General features: G+C 38.6%; 1 protein-coding gene across 1 annotated transcript in view; it reads left to right on the forward strand.

Moving 5' to 3' along the window:
* PTPRM (protein tyrosine phosphatase receptor type M) overlaps positions 1-16,917 on the forward strand; it is a 438,824-nt gene that overhangs the window by 123,121 nt on the left and 298,786 nt on the right. The window contains exon 3 of the mRNA XM_054284774.1: positions 11,255-11,520. Within this exon, the coding sequence (XP_054140749.1) occupies positions 11,255-11,520 (266 nt within the window). The remainder of the gene's footprint in view (positions 1-11,254; positions 11,521-16,917) is intronic.

The following is a 16,917-nucleotide window of genomic DNA, read 5'->3' on the forward strand; positions in this document are numbered from 1 at the left end:
CCTGCAATAGCAGGATCTCAGAACTCCAGAAGGCATCCTGCAGAAATATTATGCATGTACCTTCTGAATTTTTAATCCTATTGAAGACAAATTAAGTATCTAAGTGCTTTCCTGAATGGTACTTAAGCACATCGTTAAGCCCTTGTGTTAATTAGAGTCTTATGCTTTTGCTTTTTGAAAAAAACCCACCCTGATTCTGTTGTTCTCTTGAATGACAATCTCAGTTCCTGGGATTGTGAGTCATGAAACTGGAAGGCTTATTTTGGTGATGAATCAGGCCCAAATTAATATCTTTAATGCATCTCTAGCAGACTGGAACTTGAAAATAAGTACATTAAACAGTATCCTCCATGGGACTGCACAGGCAAAAAGCCCAACATGAAGTTCATTTGGTAAATACGGAAACTATTATATACACCAGTTAAATTATTTAGAGATGTTTTCTTCTATATTTAAGGCGGATAAAAATAAAGACTAACTAGGACATAGAAAATACCCATAGTAATACAAGACTTGAAACCAATTCTATCTGGGGCTTGGAAAACGTCTCTTTAAAAGAATGAGAAGTGAAATTCCCATTTTATCAGTGTGCAAACGGCTTTGGGAAGTCTGCCGGTTGCCACAGTGAAGGAAATCATTGTGTGAATAAACACAGATAAATTGGCAACCTGCACAGTATTCATTCTTTGTGATGTAGTTTGTGACGTAATCTCTTCTAGATAAGACCCTTTAAAGATAGACTGTACTGTAGTGGTTACCATGTCAAGAATAAGATAGCTGACAATGGATTTTTTTTCCTTCCTGCCAAGAAGGTGTTTTTTGCAAAAATTATTTTATTTTAGAACTGATGTTATGTTGAATGAATAGTTTAATGTATTCTTTAAGGAAGGCAATCTTTATGCTTTAAATATTTTTTTTTAATTTGTCTTAATTTGTCATGGGGTGAAACTCTTTCACATAACTTATACCTTGGAAAACAAATACCTCGGTATTTTTTGTTTGCTTTAGACTTTGAAAATCAGGAAGGAAAATAAAATCTGAATTCCTAAGATATGTCATTCTTCTCTTTGTCATTGCGAAGTGTAACAAGATCCCTAAGAGGAGAAAACCTAAGTGAAATATAGCTTTGTATACCAATTTGTAGAAAATGCTGTCAGCTGCTTTTGTGGCAAAGGTATAAGTGCATTTAAAAATAAAAACGGAAAGAAATTGAGAAATGGAGGTATAATGGGTCTCTAATTCCTGTACAAAGCCAACTAAGGCAATATTCCAAGCTGATAAATGCACACACAGGCATAAATCTTAGTGTAAACTAGTGTTCAATTTCATTTTAAAAGCAGACTGAATTCATGGGGATAGGGGGGGTTGTTTGGTTTGTGATTTATTTAAGGTGGAATTAATAGCCCTAGCTGGATATGCTATTCCTTCAGCTTTAAAGCTTTCATATTGATATAGTATAGGTTGACTAAAGTGTGTAACTTTACCTGCAGGAAGTGCAGTACCTGATCCATTATGGCTTAAACTGTCCTGTAGTTGCCATGTGGTGCCTGTGTGCTGGTATAACAATGATTTCCTGTGGGACATGAGCTCAAAGTAAAGGTCCTGAGCTGTCCTGTTACTCATCAGTGAAACACAGGCCCTGATGTGCTTAAAATTTTACTGAGCGAGTCTTGTCTAAGGTCTCTGAAGTGTTTCTGTGGAAGAAAAATGCTGTGAATACTAATCTGAAGTAATTTGTAGTTTAACTGGGGAAGAAAACCTGCTACTTGTGGTTTGGAGTCTCAATGAGTGATTCAATTTAGAAAAACAGAGCATAAAAGTATGTTTTAGGGAAGCCAGTCTGATTGTAATTATACTGGCGAGCTTCTAATTTCTGAGCAAGATTTTTTATATGGAAGTAAAAGAACTGAAGCGACACATGGCCCATGCTAAGGGAGATGAGTGTATTGAACAGATGAGACAAAGATGGGTGCTTTGATTCAAAAGAGGAGGGTAGAATGAAAACAAAACTCCACAGATCTACTGTAGATGATGATGCAATGCTAACCTACTCTTTTGAATAGATAAGGAATATTTCTTGTGAGTTATCTTTATTCACACTCATGAAACCAGGAGTAAATTACTTCAGAAACAGAAAAGCCCTTGAGGCTAATATGCTTCTGAAATTACTGATCTGTCCAGCAGGATTGCAGAAGGCTCCCTGTTACTGTGGGATTTAGTGCCATAGGCAATACGGTAGTATGTGTTTTCTGCCTTACAGATCTGTGAAAAACTGTCAGACATTTGAGAGAAATTCAAAATATGCAGGTCTAGATTTCTACGTAGTATATTACTGCAAATACTAATCGTTACAACTACTTACTAGTAGTTTACACACCTGATAGTATTATGGTGACAATTTGCTTTTATCAGTAGTTAAGAAATTAGTTATCAGGTTTCCAGAAAACACTTTGTGAGGAAAGTACGATGACAGTTAGCTTTCATATGAGAAGTAACTTACTGCTTGGATGATACCAGAATTGGAAGAGTGTACCATAGGTGTGATCGTTATCCAAACATTGACCTAGCAACCTAAAGCTGAAAGAAAACTGTATCTCTGTAAAAGTTGTGAAGCTCACTGTCTTCAGGCCTTCAGAAGCTTTTTACATTAACCTCTGTGTTTAACAAACCTTTCAGCCTGTCACTGGGCAGGGAAAAGAGTACCAGTAGCACTTAACCCTGTTCTTGAAGATGATCCTTTTCAGATAAGAGTAACATGGATCAAGCTATGATCCCCTCTCCCCCAGCCTTTCTACGTTTAATTCTGCAAAGCTTTTATCTGAAAAGTAACTGGTTTACCCCCGGAGCTCCCCTGAAACATGTTAGAGCTGATTCCTGCTTATCTCCTGAGTATTGTTTTTTAAATGCTGAATTGCATGGTTGAATGGTTTACAAAAATAATGACTAATGTTATTGGTGGTGCAGCAAAGAGAACGTGCTTAGAAAAGAAGGGAGACTTTCTGGGCGGCAGCAGTAATTGTTAGCATGTGCTGGTTAGTTTTACAGATACTTATCTTCTCTGACAGAACAACTGGCCATGCTTTGAATGCCGAGTTATAATAAAATGCAAGTTGATAGGGTAGGTGGCTTTTTGGAAAACACAGCTTGCCATTTTGTGTGCTGTTCTCACTGCATGTGCAGCTGTTAATGTGGGGACCAAAGGCAGGAGTCAGGTTAGATTGGGAAGGAGCAAGCATGAGAGAAATAGAAGGATAAAGGGATAAGTGAGTCTCATCTCGTGTACCTATCTGACAGCTCAGTGTGCTGCTGAGACTCTGCCTGGTGCTGCAATCTGTCCTGTGTTCTTACTAAACCCAGTTTCTACCCTCTTGTCCGTGGATGCACTCAGGTCTTCAGTGTGTGTGTGAGTGCTCATAAACTTCAAACCGAGCTAACCAGTGAGTGGGAGGTGAGACTTGAGTGCTGGGAGCTGCTGTGGAACCATGGAAGTCAGGGACTTTTGGGTGTGGGGGCCAGAGCCTGGGGAGGAGCAGGGTGTGGGTTCCTCTAGCAGAGTGAGATTCCCCTGGGCTGGAGAGGAGGAATAGGGCAGGGCTGTCAGTGCTCTATGTGTGAGTGCTCAGTGTGTTCACAGGGATGCTGATAAAGGCACTGTTTTTCTGTCTGTATTTGGTCTGTCCGGCCATCTCCCTCTCCTTCTCTCTTGCTGTATGTCTGCCTGCCTGTGTTGGGAGCACCAACAGCTGGATCTGGGGCCATGGAACTGTAGCAGCCCTGTGTCTGTCAGGCAGGGAGATGAAAACTCAACCTGGTTCCTGAGAGTAGCCTAGATTTGGCTACTCTGAGCCTTTGTGTTTTTTTTTTTTTGCCAGGGTTTGTATAATTTCATTTTTTTCCAGAAACAGGTTTACACCTGGTCTTATATCTTTGTTAAGGAAGTTAAACAGCACCTAGTTTAACAGTGATGCAAAAAATCCATCTAGAAGAACCTCATCCATGTTTACTAGACCTTCTTCATTAACAGTTGCTTCGGTATTCAGCTTTTAATACATGTGATGTATTCTCTTATGCTGCTCTAATCAATTCACTTACCATGTTAAGCACTTTACAGAAGTTTTAGCTCTTCAGCTGCTGTGGTTTCAGCAATAGTTGCAGTCTCCTTCAACTGTACACCTAAAGGTTCGCTTTTTTTTTTAAAGCAAGGCCCATTTGTCTGTTACAATGTTGATTGTTACTATTTCTGTCCTTACCCTTTAATCCTTTATGTACTGCATCCTGTATTTTGACTTCCCTTACTTTTGTTCGGGGTAGATATAGCAGATGTGCCTAGCAGACCTCTTCCACTCTCAATGCAGGTACACAGGCTAAACAATCAAGCAGTGGAGCTGTGCCCTATTAGGAACAAACAAGGCAAGGAAACATCTGTGAATGTAGCCTCTGAGGCAGGGACAGAGCTTTTGTGCTGAACAAGTTCTATTCTGTTTGTGACGTTCAAAGCTTCGTCTCATTTCCTTTAAAACAGAAGGGCCATGGCAAAAAATTCTTCATGCACATACTGTCATTCTGTGAGTGACAATGAGTGGTTCAAGGTGTCCTTCAGAATAATTTTTTATATGCTGTGCTAAAGTCCACAGTTGGTAATGGCATGCTTTTTGGTTAAGTTCTCAGAAGGGGAGAAAAATATTTCTTCTTTGAGAGCATGTGGCCATGGGAGAAGCTTTTCCAGGGAACAATAGGATAGGCAGTAATAGATGTGCTAACTGGAGACCTTGCACTGGGGAAGTTTTCTTAGAGTAATGGGGAGGAAACACAAAACTATTCCAGACATGATGAGAAGATTTTTCTGTTAACCCAGAGGAGAACAAGTAGAGTTTGTTGAATCCATAAGGGCTATTGAAGATGGCTTGTGTGCCAAGCAGGTCTGGAGGAAAAGGGCCCTTGTTGCAAAGATGTAGTTGGGCAGAAAATGTATTTGTTTTCAAATGGCTATATTTTACTTCTCTCTCAAAAGAATCTGGGTTTTCGGAAAGAAGACAGTTTTTCAAGTTCACGTTCTAATAAAGCATAATTTCTTTCAAGCCCTTTTGGTATTTTTTGGTGTGTTCACTTTAAAGAAAAAGTGCAGACAGATCTGTCTCAAAGCTCTGGCATGTTTGAAATCCAGTCATAGCATAAAAGTTGAAAACTGTTATAGCTGGTGAAATACATTAGGTCACCTTTAAAGAAATCCAGCTGACTGCATCATGAAGACTCTTGAGAGAATTTGAAGAAAACTTTGCATACCTTGTTGGGGAAGCTTTTTTTCATGTTTTAGAAATCGGTTCTCAGTCTTAGCAGTTTGTAGCATAATTCCCACTGGCTGTAGAAAGGTACTGGTGAAGCTGCAGAACACATGAGGATAGACCAGATGTGGGGTGACAGAAATGAAAAAAGAACATTGCCCTGACTTACCTCTTTGAAACCCAGAAGGAGCACAGTTCCTTTAAAAGTGAAAAACTCTCCCAGGTAGCTAGTTGTACACTTTGGCTGATGAGGGTTTTCTGAGTGACTGGGGCTGGGAAGGAAACCTTCCCCCTGTGGTGGTGCTGCTCCATTGCCTCAGGCCTGGGCTGCATCTAAGGTGGCTCTCCAGGGACAAGAGGAGTAGCACAATTCCTTGGAGATTTCGTAGTCCACACCACACTTGACTTTCTTTATTAAACAGAGGGAAAAATACCTTATAGATGCATTTCCTTTTATTCAGGCAAGTCAGGTTTCCTGTTATAAACAAATAAACTAACCAAACAGAAAACTTTCCAGTTGTGTTCATGAGTGGAATTGCAGTTCAAATGTGATCCCTTTTCCCTGCCCTTCAGAAGGTTTCATACAAACCAAGCATTAACTTTGTTCTATATCAAGAGTAGTCTACTCTTTTTCCAGCCTAAATGATTCCATAATGCTGGGACTCTGGGAAGATCCAGATTGTCCTCTAATTTTTATTACTTTCCATTAATTTTAGGTAAGTGTTTCAAATATATACCTACTCCCTGCTTCAGAATGCTGAACAAGAATTTTCCTGTTCCAGACCTGGGGAGATGCTGCTTTGTGCTTTAAAACTCTCCTTGGGTCTGCCTGTCCTCAAGTCTTATCTTACTTTGATTTCTGTTTTTCTTAAAATGCAATGATTGCTTCAGAAATTGAATTTGAAACTTGAGACAACTCTCAGAATTTATGCACACACAGTTGTTTTCACTAATAGCTTGTGAACTTTATATGTCCCTACTATACATTGCATGCCTTTTTGCAAAGAGATAATATTAGTTATGTAAGAAGTAGCCTTCAGAATGTCAGTACAGTGTTTGAAAATGCAGAGTACTCACGAAGAAAACAGATAAACAGATTACAGGATGAGTAGTCAAAATCAATAAATATTGAAAAGGATTGAATAAACAAACAGCATTCAGAAAGCAGGGTTTGTTTTTTATATTCTGGCTATTGGAAAAGGGGCTGCAAAAAATACAGGATTCAGAAATACATGATTTTATGTCCAAACTTGATCAAAGCAATTTCTAACAAAGTTATGGGAGATGTGTCTGTGCATATGAGATGAGGAAGAATTTTAAGAATTGAATTTAGCGAAAGAATTATAAGGCTTCTTAGTCTTACTAATTTCTTGGCTAAAACAAAGCTGGCATTATGGGTAGAAGTGAATTGATCTTTTTAAAAAAATACACAGGACTTATGGTGGATTTTTTCCAAGAGTTTGAACAGTTGCAAATTTGGAAGATAAACAGCTTGAAAGTTGAGATTAATCATGTTTTTAGGATGGGTAATAAATAATGATTGAAATTACCCTGTTAAATTTGAGTAAATATTGCTCAAAAGAAGACTTAAAATTCACTTGGCGACAGTAATGGTTTGTAAGTTAATGAGCAGAACTGATGGGTGTTAGCTGAGGCACTGAAGGGAAGTCTCTCAGCTGCTGTATTTTGGGGACACCTCATTGTGCCAGTTCAGGGGTGCCAGCGTCTCTGATGTTTGTGTGCACGTACCTACTGGGTGATGTCTGGAGGTGGTGCATTTGAATTAAAGCTCCAGCTTCTTTAGGTGGTGCTAGTCATGCTTTCAGAGTTACAGCTGCCCTGTAATTTTCAAATGTTGCTGGAAAATGTTTTTTCCTTTTTCTATAATATTAGTAAATAGTAAGAAAAAGTACTGAAGAGAAAACCTGTTTTGTTTGCAAGCTTTGGGAGTTAAAGTGTAAGGTGGACTGTTCCTAAATTCAGGCCCTTTGCTTTCTGCAATACTTCCAAGGTAGACTGCATACATGATTGTTTATGGAATACAGTAAACAAAAGAACACTTTTGGGTTTCCCTTGTCTGAAAGTGGTACTCATTATGCTTGAGCCTCACAATTCATCTGCTCATGCACTGCAGTTCCAGTGTCTTGAACAGTTCCACCCTTAGTCTTGGGCAGTCAGAGAGCTGCAATCTCTTGTGAGTGATGGCTGTAGGGTTTGCTGGCATTTAGGGAATCCTGTTCTGCTAAAAAAAGTGACCTTGTTATGTACCTTCCAAGCCTTTTGTTGATTCTATGAACTGCCCAGTCACAGCATTTATGAGACCTGTCTGCACCTCAAGGGTGTTTTGTTAATAAAGTGATACATAGATTATCTGTTTTTAAAATCAGGCTTTTTGCTCTCTATCATTTAGCACATTTTTCAAATATTGGAGAGTCAAAATCAACCAATAGTAATGTCTAAAGAAATTACTCTAAATAAAGTACTCTTTTAAAAAAATATTTATTAGGAAGGATAATTTGTCCTCAACCATGTATAAGACTGGTGAAAAATCAACAAAGTAACTTTCTTCCCTCACTAGTCCCAATTTCTTTATGCATGAAAAATTATACTGCATTCAGTTTTGTTGTGTTTGACATTCCCAGTATAAAAAGGATCTCTTAACAAGGTGAGGTGTTATGATGAAAACTTGCAGAAGTGACTGGAAAATCTCTTATGCCATTCCTATCATTTTTTGTAGGACAGTATGTTGCTTTTCCAGTTGTCAGATTTTATTTTTTAAACTTTTTGGGTTTTTTTTTTAGTTCTGTCACTCTATCTTTTGAACATCTTTTTGTGTCCAGTATTTCACAGAAAATGTTGATTTATGCTAATGAAATGACCAGTATATTAAATTGCCTATTTACTCTGGAGCAAATCCGTATTTTCTTTTTTCAAGTATTGCATCTTTTTAGAATGAATATTTACATAAACTAAATACCTGCTGAATTACTGCTGAACCAATTTTCAATGAGGAATTTTAAACAGCAACAGTGACTTCAGGATAACCACTGCTTTGTTGATTTAAATGCCTTAGCTCTAATGATGAAATACATGTGATTCAGCAGGGTTTTGGACTTAAAGAAGCCTGAATTTAATGAATGATGAGCACCATTAGGTTTTACTACATTGCATGTAGTGCCTTTACATAGCCCTATATAAAGGGCTGAGGAAATTATCATCCATGTGTTTAAACATGGAAGTACACTTAGAGAAACTAAAGAAGTGTGATAAAGTGAGTGTTATTTATAGTAAGACATGCACTTGATATTTCTTCTTAGGAACGAGTACTCAGTTGATTCTAATTTTACATGTTTTCTTGTGGAATCCTTCAATTCTGGCAGATAACTGTTTCCTTGTATATGCCAGTGTGTCCTTTCAGTTATTTTTAATATGTGTTTATGTGCCCCAGTATATGTGAGAAGCTGTTCTGGAGAGCTGATCCACTGTCAGAAAGTATGCTGTGGGGCTTTTTGTTGTTTGTTTGTTGGATTGATAGTTTCCATGTAAAAAATCCTGCCAGTTAATTTTTAGTGAATTCATAAATGCTTTAAGTATTGCTCTTATAACTTAGCAAATTATACCTATTTAAGCAGTTTATATTTTAAATGTAAATAAAGTAATTGAATGGCAGAGCATGTACTAGTTGATGGAAGGAATATTAGCTTCTTTCCTGCCTGTTTTAAGAGAAAAAAGCATATGCAGTGACTTCTGTTTATGTTACTAATGAATACAGATTTTCCCAATATATTATAGTAACAGACTATGAGTTAAATACAGGGTAATGCCTTTTAGGAAGTAAAATATTTATAGTCCTTTGTATTAAAAGAAAGTTCCATTTTTGTCAATTTTATGAACTTGTCTAGAAAGGAAATTTATACTTGATAAATAATTTAAATTCAATAGCAAAACTACTATTACTGAATAGTTAAACCTATTTAACATAGAGATACAGTCTGGACGAAGGTTCTCCAACATTCATTTCATTCAAGAAATGACTTGCATCTCGTTAGAAGGTATCATCACCCATCAAAGTAAGAAAAAGAAAAAAAATTAAAACTTGGTTTCTAATAACTATGTGGCAAGTGTGTGTGTACTTACATTTTTCTAAGTACTCTTAGCTATGCATTTGTAGCAGGGATCTATAACATATCCATTTCTGGACTTATGAAAAATGCAGGATTTAAATTATCTCATGCATTTTATTGAAGTGTTTTCTTTCCAGAGTAGATACTGAATTTTATTTCCTTCTATGATATCATAGGTTATCTCTTAATAGAATTCTTTCCTTTTCATTTTTTCAACCCAGAAATATGAATGCCTCAGAAGTCATGTTGCATTTTTCTAACATCTGTACGGTCTTTCAAATTCCTTAGTCCTGCAGCATGAATATTTTGAAGGCACACTTCAATGGAACACATGAATAGGCACTAAAAAATAGAGTATAAATTGACTAGCTGCTCGTGTGAGAGTTTGTTGAATGTGACTTTATTTGATTACTTTTACATTTCTTGTAATTTGCTGTTTTAAGTTGTGATCATAGTATAAAATTCAACCCCAGCTTTATTTATTTTTTTTTTTTTTACATGTAAAGCTTACTGGTTTACTTGAATTTACATTTGTTCATTCTTTTTTCACCTTTTGAAGACAGGAGACAATTGTCACACTTAGTCCAGTAGGTAACTTGTGATTAGCTAGTGGAAGGTTAAGGGATTGAGAACATTTTGGACTCTCTCTGCATCACATACTGCAGAGTATGTGATCATCTGAACACATCTGAACCATCTGAACACATGAAATTCTCTTAAAATTCATTGCAACTCTTGTGGTGTATTGACCCTGGCTGGACACCAAGTGTGCTCTCCATCCTGGTCTCAATTTCACTCTGGAATTTTCTCTCTCTCCTCCCTTCCAGCAGTGCAGAGAGACAGGAAATGGATCAGTTCATCACACGTCTCTGCCACTCCTTCCTCATCAAGAGTAGGATTCCTCACAGTCTTCTCCTGCTCTGGGGTCTCTTCCCACGGGATGCAGTCCTGCAGGCACAGATTGCTCCAGCATGGGTCCCCCACCAGGTCACGAGGTCCTGCCACTAAACCTGCTCCAGTGTGGGCTTCCCACAAAGTCACAGCCTCCTTTGACCATCTGGCTGAGCTGGTGTGGGGCCCTCCCCAGGCTGCTGCAGGTGAACCCTCTGTGGACTCCATGGGCTGCAGGGGCCAGCCTGACTCACTCAGCACCTGGCCTGCTGGGGAATCTCAGCTCCAGCACCTGGAGCAACTTCTCCTCCTCCTTCTGCACTGACCTTGGCGTCTGCAGGGCTATGTCTCATGTATTCTCAGTCCTCTCTTCAGCTACAATTTTGAAGTTTTCTTTTTTTCCCCGCCTTTCTAATTACATCACCCCAAAGGCTCTGCCACCATCCCCGATGGGCTCGGCAGTGGGGCGGGCTGGCTTGGCGCTGACTGGCACTGGCTCCATAGGACATGTGGGGAAGCTTCTCACAAGAAGCCACTCCTGTAGCTCCCCCACTGCCACAACCTTGCCAGGCAAAGCCAGCAGGGACTCTGCATGTAGAAGCACTCAGATAGCTGAGACCTCCAGTTGATTCTGTACCACCATCTGTAGGTTTATTGCAGTGCATAAAACATTGCACTTGGGGGCTTTTTGTCTCTTTCAGCATATGGGGCTTTTTGTTTCTTTCCTTCCCCACCTGTAGAATAAAGATATTAACCAGCTTTACAAAAGATTTTTGAGATTCTGCAAAAGAAATTTCAGATCAAATACCTACCAAATGCATATTACTCTAATGTTAGTAGAAGCAAAGAAAAAATGGTTGAATTATTATTATTAAATTATGCTTTAGTTACAGGTATTACCATATTAAGAAGAGAAAAAATGAGGAAGAAATTGAATCGATCGCTTTGTTTTTGCAGGTTCTTTCATGTTGGTGAATACATCTGGAAGATTTTCAGGACAGAAAGCTCACCTCCTGATGCCCCATCTGAAAGAAAACGATACACATTGTATTGATTTTCACTATTATGTTTCAAGCAAGAGTGGAGCTAGCCCTGGCACTCTGAATGTATATGTGAAGGTTAATGATGGTCCTATTGGTAACCCAGTCTGGAACACGTCTATCACTGGCACTTGGAGCAGAGCTGAGCTGGCAATTAGTACTTTCTGGCCCAATTTTTATCAGGTATGTCTTACTTTTTATGAAATTTTGTCTCTCCTAATAGCCATCAGGTTCTTAATCCTCATTTTAACTTTGAACCAAAATAAATTTCAGTATTTCTAGTTGATCATCATCTTAATCACATTTTTGTACATGATGCTAAATGTTTGTTTTTACATGCATATGGCTGTGTTTATGTGTTTATGTATATTTATAGAAGTGTGTGAAATGCACACATGCTCTAAATCTGGATGAACTAATTGAAGTGAATAAATCCAGAAATTTTGCCATTGATTTCAGTCAATTAACTGTTTCTCTGTAATAAGTTCACTCATTCTTTCAGTTCAGTAGGGATGCTGGAATTGAGCTCCAATAGATTTTATTACAGTCCAGTCTTTAGGTTTGATTTATATCAGCAATACTTGTTGCTTTAGAACCAGCAGAATCCTTTGAATCCTCAGTTCAGGTCTTAGCGCTGAATGCAATATACATTTGTCCAGTAGTAAACATAAATATAATAGTAGCTGTCATAGGAATGGGATTTTGAGTGCATCCTAAAGATTCAGGGCAATTTCACTTGACAGTCCCTTAGGACGCTGCTTTTCTGTAGGATGGTTTAGATTATACAGTTACTTACTGCTCTATGGTAGTTCAATGTTTTTCCTCCTTCTTCCTGTGAAAATACAGTCTATGTCTCCACAAACAAGTAACTTAGTTTAAAAGAGCAGACCAGTAGCAGAGAGGTGTTACTGAGCCTCCTGCATCTTCACTTGAAGTTTGGAAAGTTTGAATTTTATTTGTTTGCCTGTACTGAATATTGTCACCATACTTATGGTTTGAAGTTTTCTGAAGATAAGCCATCCTAAAGATGACAAGTTCCTTGACTGTAGACATCCCTAGGAGGTACAGTTGTGCTCTTCCACCATGCTGTTCCAGAGTGGGACTCCCTGATTCCTACAGCAGTGCCCCAGGTACTAGTGTCACATGTGGCAGAGTCAGTTCCTGCATTTGCTGTCTCAGGTGACCAGGTATTTTTTGCCCCATCATATTTTAATTAAGAGTTTGCAGTTACCACTTCAGGTACTCTGGGAGACTGCGGCAGGATCCTTTCTGTGGCTACAGCATCTGATTTGTGAGGATGTCTCAAGTGAACTCAATCTGTGCTTTTTTAACCCTTTTTCATTTAAGTAAAAAAAAAATGCTGAAGAACTTTCTGGAGTCTTTTCCCTGATTGTTTCATCCACAATGAAATAGACAGTCCTACTCCAAAAGATAAGTTTGGAGGGCCAGGAATATTTTACTCTCGGAATGTGGGATGCCTGGCAGTGGATGCAGTACTTACAGACCCAAAAGAGCACACTTGCACATTTCTTCTTGCCTCTGATAGTGTGCTCCTAGGTTGGGTCTGCATTTGCATCCAATGTACTACCCAAGATTCCTAGGAATTGCTGCGACTGCGTTGTCAGGACTTCTGGAGAGTATTCAGGGAAAGCTTATGGACATCTCAGCAAACTTCATTATGTGGATCTTTTATAATTATGTGCAGGCTTGGTGAGGTGATATTCTCGTGCCTTTTTGAGAAGGACGGGCATATTGGCAGAGCTGAGGCTCACTTCAGCTGTGTGGGAGGAGCTGTGTGCTGCCTGTCAGCATAAGGCTGTGTCTTGATCACAAAGTCTGAGCTTTGTTTAGTCATACACATCTCTCAGGGTGGAAGGGCAGTGTGTATTTTGTTTCCTGTCAGGGTTCAAGGAGGGTTTAGATGATGCTTTCTGTCATTTGGTTTAGTTTCAGGTAGTCCTGTGAGGAGCAGGGAGTTGGTATCCATAATCTTCAAGTGTCTCTTCCAGCTCAGGACTCCCATGATTCTCTGATCTTACATCAAGACCTCATGTTACCAATTTGATGCCAGTGTTGAGAATGCCTTTCTGTGCTGCTGAAAAGCCTTTCTATCTTCACTGAAATATTGAGGACCAGTCTGTGTTTTTAGCCTCAGTGGATGGTGGGAGAAGAGGATAGAGCATCCCACAGACCATTTTGTGGCTGACACTGGATATAACTCAATGGTTAATAATGTGGAATTTACTGGAAGATTTTGTGAACATGGTGTTCAGGAGTATTCAATACTGAGTACTGCCCAAGTCTGAAATGTTCCCATTCATATAGTGAATTAGAGCAGCTTTCTGCCTTCTGAAAGGAGTCTGGTTTTTGTGCAGCAGGACTGCTCTGGAATCAGCAGTCAGTAAAGAAGTGTGTTGTGCTTCAAAGTCTCACTTGAGCTCTGAATCAAAAGGCTGATGTGGACAGGGGAATTTTAATAGAAGCCTTGAGTCTGACTATTAATTTTAAGGTAAATTGATGTATTCTTAGAAATATGCAAAGCTTCTGTCAGTTTCAAGTTTTATTACTAATCTTTTTAATAATAATCTGTCAGATTTCTGACAATATGATACATATGGTATTTGGCCATAGAAACAGAAGGATAACCTTTCCCATCCTCTTTGTCCTCAAGACCTGCCTTCTGGACCGTTCACCCTTATTTGTAGGTGAACCCTTACGTGCTTGGGTGAGGTACTGCAGTTCAGCTGATGTATAATAGATGCCTAAGCCTGTCTGTAATGGATTCCACGTGCTCTCCTTGCTGTTGGAAATGTTGACATTTTTGCGTAATCTTTCTTTCACTGTGGAGTATAGTAGGTAATTTTCTTTGCATTTGCTGCATATAGTCTGAAATAATACCTGGTTAGGTACTGCAATTTAGCTGACATGCCAAAAGATCTTATGCTATGTTAATATCCATGGCAGTGCAGGGAATCAGTGTTAAATACTGTAGCTTCTCTGGTTTCATTGTAAATAAGCTCATTTATTCTCGAGGAAGTGCTGTCACCATTTTAAGAGCTTACAGTTAATTGTCTTTGTTTTTGGTTGCCTCCATTCTCTCAGAGATCTGTGATGCAATTTCCTCACTTGAGTGCTGACATTTGCTATTTTTCATTGTTTCTGAACTCCTTTCATCAGTTTTCATGCTTTTTCTTCTTTACAGAGTTTGTTGTGGGGGAAGACAGGAAGTTAGCTTTAAGCAGCTGGGAGAAGGGGGCAGGAAGAGGAGAGAGGGTACATGTGGATCTTGTGAGTGCATGGCTCCGAGTTGGGTGCCAGCTCAGGTGGCTGCAGGAATAGTGGGGAAGGCACAGGACTCATCTGATAGGTATATAACATAGTACCAAGTCTGTTTCCTGAGCTACTATACATTTGAGTCCAAAACTGCAACCTCCTTTGGCACAAATGCATGTGTTCCACACAAAACCTCCAGAATGTACAAGGCTTCTTCCCAGTGATTTTCTGAGTTTGTCTGACCTTGCTGAACATAATTAAGAAATATCTCCTAAGAAGATTTTTAAGGAGTGATGGAGCCCTTTTAAACTTTTCTTATATGAAGATTGGTAGCTTCCCAATGAGTAAACTCCAAGAGAACACATGACATTAAGGGACAAAGTCTGATTGTCTTTGTTGTGTTGTAAATCATATGATCTGTGTAGCCATCCACATCTGTGAATGTTTTATAATTCCATTCCCTTAGCAAAACACCTGCAAGATGTCTAGATGGAAATGAAACCAACATGTACTACAGAAGTCTGAGAACAAATTATATGTGATAACATTTCAGAGTTATAATATTTATACAATTCAATATTTTTTCAAACACAGTGTGTTGTGTCTGTTTTGCTGTTGAAAAATGTAGGCAAAATAGCTCCCACTAAATGGTAGCTGACTACAAATCAGATTATGTAGCATGGAGTGAATTTTAATCCAACTTCTAAAGATTTATTAGTTTAAACCATGTATTGCAAACACATACAAGCAAAGTGCTCGAAAGATGTAATAATTAACAGTAGTTTATTATTGGAGCACCAGCTGTCCCAGCTTCTAAATATTTTTTGGGTTGAATTTCTATTTAGAATCGACTCATTAGAAAAAGTCTTTGAACTAAATAATTAATTCCTTTTAATGCACCCTTTTCTTTTTGCCAGGTAGTTAGTTGTGTATGTTGCACACCATAGGTAAGCTGTACTACATATATATCACAAATCACTGTTGCAACCTGCATGTAACAACATTAATTGTTGATTACTTGCTGGTTATTTAAATTGTCAAGCATTCTGACAATTAAGGATATATTTAATTCTGTAATTAACGATCTTCTAAGTACTACTGCCTAACATTTGCCATTGATTTTAGCATATGTCTGCACTGCTGTCCAGTTAGTGATAACAGTGTGCTTGCAGTAACATGGGTTCAAGCTGCCAAACACCTTCTGAGTCCAAGATAATCAGCACAGCTTGTTCTTTTCTGCTGTGCCTGCTGGTCTCTGAGCTATTTGTTTCGAAGTAGCTGGTGTATTTCTGCAGGTACCAGTCTTATTTCTGTTTTATAAAATCACTTTAAGAGTGCTCCCCTGAGGAAGCATTGCCTTCCTCTTTTTAACACTGTGCCCAGGAGAAATTGTTTGCTTTGCTGAGCTATTGTCTACTTGGCGCATCTTAAGCAAGAGCATCGAGGAGTTTATCGTGCCTTTGGAGACAGCCTGCAAACAAAACAAAGCTTCACATAATTCTTAAGACCTTCACCCTCCTCCTAACTTGAGTAGAATTAGAATGTACATGGAAAAAAGAGAATTGAACTTTACATAGATTTTGCTGGTAAGTGGCAAGATTGTTTTTAGATTCTTGGGGAGCAGTCTCAGTAGGTTCAGAGGCTCTAAAATTGATGCTTTGAGATACAAGTCATGAAAAGGCTTCTCTTCTAGTTGAGGAGAGGGTGGCAGGGTTTTTTGGCATATGTTTTTATTTTCTTCAATGTTTTCCTGTATTTTCTCATTTGGATTTTTTAGCAGGAGTAGAATGGTTGTTTCAGGGTTGTTTTCCCTAGATTAGTTAATGATTCTCAGACCAATTAGTAGTATTTAAAATAAATTTTATATTTTAGAAGTGTTGCTATTTTGGAATATCACAATATGCAAAAGCTACTACTGAGTTGAGTCTGGTGAGGGGATTGTGTTCCTTGCTTCTAACCCTTCAAGCAAGCAATTTAGCACAGCACCACTGCAAGTCACACACCATCTCCCTATCAGTTTTTATATTTTGAATTATTTGCTTTGTACTTTGCTGGAAGTCAGTCATGGCAGCAGTGAACTGAAACAAATCTTGATTGAATAAAACAAAAAACACTACAGATTTAAAATCCAGAAATGTGATTGAAAGGATTAAAAATAGCTTCCAGTATAGTAACACAACTGTCTGTGCCACTACACCATCTTTAAATGTAAAATCCTGTGAAGCTGGAGTGAAAAAATGGGGTAAGAGCCTGGCAGTAATTCCTGATCCTTTTTAGTAAGGACACAAAGGAGTTACATTGGTATCA

This window comes from Melozone crissalis, unplaced genomic scaffold, assembly GCF_028551555.1.
Source record: "Melozone crissalis strain CALT ecotype California unplaced genomic scaffold, PUWL_Pcris_2 ptg000042l_1, whole genome shotgun sequence".
Lineage (NCBI taxonomy): Eukaryota > Metazoa > Chordata > Aves > Passeriformes > Passerellidae > Melozone > Melozone crissalis.